The 5,665-nt window shown below is 54.9% G+C and overlaps 1 protein-coding gene and 1 pseudogene across 1 annotated transcript; both read left to right on the top strand.

Moving 5' to 3' along the window:
* Positions 1-219: 219 nt before the first annotated feature.
* LOC128056671 (interferon-induced transmembrane protein 1-like) lies at positions 220-640 on the top strand (annotated as a pseudogene).
* A 419-nt stretch (positions 641-1,059) lies between these two features.
* On the top strand, positions 1,060-5,369 carry LOC128055281 (BOLA class I histocompatibility antigen, alpha chain BL3-7-like). The gene is given in 8 exon segments (XM_052647766.1): positions 1,060-1,219; positions 1,486-1,755; positions 1,953-2,228; positions 3,509-3,784; positions 3,901-4,005; positions 4,428-4,460; positions 4,597-4,644; positions 4,808-5,369. Coding segments are annotated over 8 exon segments (1,083 nt in total). The 5' UTR covers positions 1,060-1,149; the 3' UTR covers positions 4,813-5,369.
* Positions 5,370-5,665: the final 296 nt, after the last annotated feature.

The following is a 5,665-nucleotide window of genomic DNA, read 5'->3' as shown; positions in this document are numbered from 1 at the left end:
TCCAGGAGTTGGTGATGGACAGGGAATCCTGGAGCGCTGCAGTCCATGGGGTCGCAAAGAGTCAGACACTACTGAGCGACTGAAGTGAGCTGAACTGAAGAAGCTTCACTGTTGCCCAAAAGCCAGGAAATGGAAATTCAGAGAAATTGAAACTCCTGAGTAAAGAAAGAACCCCTGAGTGTGTGCTGGCATCTGGACCGCAGTTGCTCTGTCCCCACCATGAACTGCACATCCCAGCCCTTATTCACTGGGGCACACGGTGCGGTGCCCCCAGCCTATGAGATGCTCAAGGAGGAGCATGAGGTGGCCGTGCTGGGGGTCCCCAGAGCCAGGCCCCTGTGACGACCACGGTGATCAACATCCACAGCCAGACCTCTGTGCCCGACCACATCGTCTGGTCCCTGTTCAACACCATCTTCATGAACTGGTGCTGCCTGGGCTTCGTGGCATTCGCCTACTCTGTGGAGTCTAGGGACCAGAAGATGGTTGGTGACATATTGGGGCCCAGAGCTACGCCTCCATCTGTGCCCTGGTCCCGGGCCTCCTTCTGATTACCGTCCTCATCATCATTGTGTCCACCGGCTCCCTGATGATTATTCAAGCAGTTCTGGAGCTCATACAGAACTACGGAGGCCACTAGTCCCTGCCCACAGCCCGAGGCAGTCACCCCTTTTTTCTGCAGCCTATACAGGCATCTGTCCACCATGAAATAAAATGAAGCATTTGTTTAAAAAACAATTCACTGTTCTCACTACTATGTTTGTTTTGGGAAATAACTTGTTTTCCATATTAAATGCATGGGTTATTAATATTCTAAACAAATTAATTAAAGAATTCAAACTTTATTATTTCTACCATGGAAAATGTCTATTGGACTCAGGCAGACAGTGTGACAAGGAGCTCTCAGTGTAGGAGGGGAGGGATCAAGGCAAAGTCCCAGGTCCCCCAGAGGGCGAGGGTCTCAGGGTCTCAGGGTCAAGGGCGGTGTCTGGGACGGGGACGCTCCATCATGGGGATTTCCGTCTTGCCTTTCTTTCACTTTCCCTCTCACCAGCTGTGTCGGGCCCTAGTTGCCTGTAGTCGTCCCCGCGGTTCCGGGTTACAAAGTCTCTGAGCACCCCCGGACTCTCTTCTTCCCAGACCCCCGGGATGCGGGGCGTGGGGCCCAGAAACCTCCTGCTGCTGCTGGGTGCGCTGGTCCTCACTGAGACCCAGGCAGGTAAGTGCGTTGTCGGGAGGGAATGGCCTCTGCGGAGAGGGGCGAGGGGACCGCCCGAGGGTCGCAGGGGCAGGACCCCCAGGGAAGGACCCCGCCGCCCCCGACCAGACCCGCCCCCTCCGCCAGATCCCGTCCTGTCCCTCCCTTGCTTCCCGCCCCCCAAGGCCTGGTCCTTCTCTGACCGTTTCGTCTCACGAGCTCCTTTCCCCCTCCCCCGCTCCCTGCCCGGTCACCTCTACCCGGGTCTCACCCCTCCCCGCCCCCAGGCTCCCACTCCCTGAGATATTTCTTCACCGCCGTGTCCCGGCCCGGCCGCGGGGAGCCCCGCTTCATCGCCGTCGGCTACGTGGACGACACGCAGTTCGTGCGGTTCGACAGCGATGCCCGGGATCCGAGGATGGAGCCGCGGGCGCGGTGGGTGGAGCAGGAGGGGCCGGAGTATTGGGATCAGGAGACGCAGGGAACTAAGGACGCCGCACTGACTTTCCGAGCGAACCTGAACACCCTGCGCGGCTACTACAACCAGAGCGAGGCCGGTGAGCGACGCGGGCCCGGGTCCGGGTCTCGCCCCCATCCCCAGGGACCGGCGGGGTCGCCCGAGTCTGCGGGTCCGAGGGTCACCCCGGCACTGCGGGACCCGCCCGATCCCCGACCCGGGAGGAGCTCGCGGGGACTTGACGCGGTTTCATTTTCAGTTCGGCTTTAATCACCGCGGGTGGTCGGGGCGGGTCAGGGTCTCACACCCTCCAGGAGATGTACGGCTGCGACGTGGGACCTGACGGGAGACTCCTGCGCGGGTATGACCAGTTCGCCTACGACGGCAGAGAGTACATCGCCCTGAACGAGGACCTGCGCTCCTGGACCGCGGCGGACACGGCGGCTCAGGTCACCCAGCGCAATGCTGAGGCGGCAGGTGATGCGGCGCGTGTGAGGATCTACCTGGAGGGCAAGTGCGTGGAGTGGCTCCGCAGATACCTGGAGACCGGGAAGGACACGCTGCAGCGCGCAGGTACGAGGGGCGCTGGGCCGCCCTGGTCTCCCCTCAGGCTGAAGCTGGCTTCCCACAAAGAGAGGAAAATGGGTCCCTGTGGGAACAGCGCCGCAACTTCCTGTCTGGAGAGGGAGGAATGCGGCCAGGTTTTCATATCCTGTACGAGAGGGTGACTCGCCAGTGGCCCCACTAGTTATTTAGTCGCTCAGTCGTGTCCGACTCTTTGCGACCCCATAGACTGCAGCACGCCAGGCTTTCCTGTCCATCACCAACTCCGGGAGCTAAGCTCAAACTCATGTCCACTGTGTCTGGTGATGCCACCCAACAATTTCATCCTCTGTCATTCCCTTTTCCTCCTACCTTCAATCTTTTCCAGCCTCAGGGTCTTTTCCAAAAAGTCGGCTCTTCACATCAGGTGGCCAAAGTATTGGAGTTTCAGCTTCAGTCTTTCCAATGAATATTCAGGGTTGATTTCCTTTAGAATTGACTACTTTGAACTCCTTGCTGTCCAAGGGACTCTCAAGAGTATTCTCCAACACCACAGATCAAAAGCATCAATTCTTCAGCACTCAGCCTTCTTTATGGTACAACTCTCACATCCATACATGTCTACTAGAAAAAACACAGCTTTGACAATATGAACCTTTGTGGCAAAGTGATGTCTCTGCTTTTTGATATGCCGTCTAGATTTGTCATAACTTTTCTTCCAAGGAGCAAATGTCTTTTAATTTTGTGGCTGCATTCACTGTCCACAGTGATTTTGGAATCCAAGAAAATAAAGTCTGTCACTGTTTACATTGTTTCCCCGTCTGTTTGCTGTGAAGTGATGGGGCTGGATGCCATGATCTTAGTTCTCTGAAGGACAATTAAGGAATCCAGTGTCTTTGACTAAGAAGCAGTAAACCATCCCTGAAAAAGGTGGTCAGTGCTGCCCTTTGACCCTGGCCACTATCTTGTGAACCATGACTTTGTCTCTCAAGGCTTGTTCTCACCCTGAGAACATCTTAGGAGCCCTGACTCCAGCTTTTCTAAGTCATTCAGCCTCCTCCCACGTCAGGACCATTACTCTGTATTCTGCCTCTTACACGGAGCCTCCTGCCTTAGCTGTCACCCTGACTCCAGAACTTTCCAAGGACTAGGAGCTGTTCCCAGACCCTGGGGTCCAGGCAGATGTCTGGTGTTTGTGCTGCTTCTTTTCAAACCCACTCCTGCTTATTCTCAGGATGGTCACCTGACACTGCTTCCAGTGGCCCACGGAGGTAACGCAAACTGTGAGTTTTCTGATTCTTCTTCCTCAGACCCTCCAGAGACACATGTGGCCCATCACCCCATCTCTGACCGTGAGGTCACCTTGAGGTGCTGGGCCCTGGGCTTCTACCCTGAGGAGATCTCACTGACCTGGCAGCGTGACGGGGAGGACCAGACTCAGAACATGGAGCTTGTGGAGACCAGGCCTTCAGGGGATGGAACCTTCCAGAAGTGGGCGGCCCTGGTGGTGCCTTCTGGAGAGGAGCAGAGATACACGTGCCGTGTGCAGCACGAGGGGCTTCAGGAGCCCCTCACCCTGAGATGGGGTAAGGAGGGGGTTGGGATGGAGCTTCCTCTCAGAGAAAGCAGGAGCCCTTCTGGACACATTCAGCAAAGTCAGGACTGAAGCCTGAAGTCTGGGCCCGTTCCCTTTTTTCCACAGAACCTCCTCAGACCCCCTTCCTCACCATGGGCATCATTGTTGGCCTGGATCTCCTCGTGGTGGCTGTGGTGGCTGGAGCTGTGATCTGGAGGAAGAAGCGCTCAGGTAGGGAAAGGAGGGAGGGATCTGAGTTTTCTTGTCTCACTGGGCAGGTTTCTGGCCCAGGTGGAAGTTTGCCTGCCTCGTTACTGAAAAGTACCCTCCACACACTTGTGGAATCTGAGCTGATGCTAAGACTGACCCTTTTGTAAAGTATATGTGAAAATGAAAGACAGATTTTTCAGCTTCATAATTCCAGCTGGGGGCCTGTTTCTCAGCATTTGAAGGTCAGGAGGAAATGTCCCTGCTGAGGGCAGACCTCCAGGAGGGCAGCTGGTCCAGTTCCTCCACGTCTTCTTGCTTCATGCCTGTCCTGGATTTTTGGTCACAGTTCTGAAAAGTTCTTTGTCGTTCAGGACTAGGGGTTCCTCTAGGATCTCATGACTCAGTCTTCTCCCTGGTCCCCACGTGATATTTTCTTCTAACAGGTGAAAAAGGACGGATCTACACCTAGGCTGCAAGTAAGTACAGAGGTGGTGATTTCTGAGACCCTTGTGAGGGTGCAGACAGGCCATGGGGGACTCACCCTCCTCAAAGTTCCTTCTCTAGTTTCTCTCCTGTGGGTTCTGACCACGTCCTGGTCTTGTTCTCCCCCAGGCAGTGACAGTGCCCAGGGCTCTGATGTGTCTCTCACGGTTCCTAAAGGTGAGACACTGGGGCGTCTAGATTGGGAGAGGAGTTGGGGCAGAGGGGACACACTGGGTGGCGGGGGCCTCTGAGTGGGACATGTAAGCATGTGGGGGACTGTGGAGAATGTCGGCCCTTACATGACTGACCTGAACTGGTTCCTGATTCTTTTCTGTCACAGTGTGAGACAGCTGCCTTGTGGGGACTGAGTGATGCTTCGTCCCACTTTGTGACGTCAGATCCTGGGACCCCTCTTTCTGCAGCTGCATCTGAATGTGCCTGTGCTCCTATTAGCATAACGTGAAGTGAAGTGAGCTCGCTCAGTCATGTCCGACTCTTTGTGACCCCATGGACTGTAGCCCACCAGGCTCTTCCATCCATGGGATTTTCCAGGCAAGGATACTGGAGTGGGTTGCCATTTCCTTCTCCAGGGGAACTTTCTGACCCAGGGGTCGAATCCAGGTTTCCCACATTGCCTGCAGGCGCTTTACCCTCTGAGCCACTGGGGAAGCCCCCAGGGATGGTTTACCCAACCTGCGTTCTCTTCCCTCAGGCACATTCCTGTTCCAGCAGAGACAGAGCTGAACCCTCTCCATTGCAGTCTTTGCTTCACATGTGCTGAGTAAAGATGTCTTATTTTCCTATTGCAAATAAAATCTATATTGAATTACTTTTTTCTAATACCTGCCAAGAGAGTTTACTGGGAAAGTAAAGTAGAAGATTCCTTCAGTTTAAGAGAGAAAATGAACAGAAGTACCTGGAACCTTCCAGAATGGTTTGGATTGCTGTGCTCAGTCTGTTGCAGGAGAGACAGGAGGAGACTCTGAGGAGCTGGGCAGGTCGGAGCCTGTGTCCAGTCAGTGCTTAGTGCATTGTGGGCTTTGGTGTAGTCACTCTTGGGCTGGGTCATATTCTCAGCCCCTTTGTCCTTATCCCTTCAGTCCATCCTTGTCCCACCAAGACCTGTGTTCACAGGGACTCAGAAGTCACCTGTGCCTTGTCCTGTCTCTAGGATGGTGGGCATTGAGGACTTCCATCA

Source organism: Budorcas taxicolor, chromosome 11, assembly GCF_023091745.1.
Source record: "Budorcas taxicolor isolate Tak-1 chromosome 11, Takin1.1, whole genome shotgun sequence".
NCBI classification, from domain to species: Eukaryota; Metazoa; Chordata; class Mammalia; order Artiodactyla; family Bovidae; genus Budorcas; species Budorcas taxicolor.
Note: the sequence above shows the minus strand (reverse complement) of the source record. Positions and strands in the feature narration are given on the sequence as shown.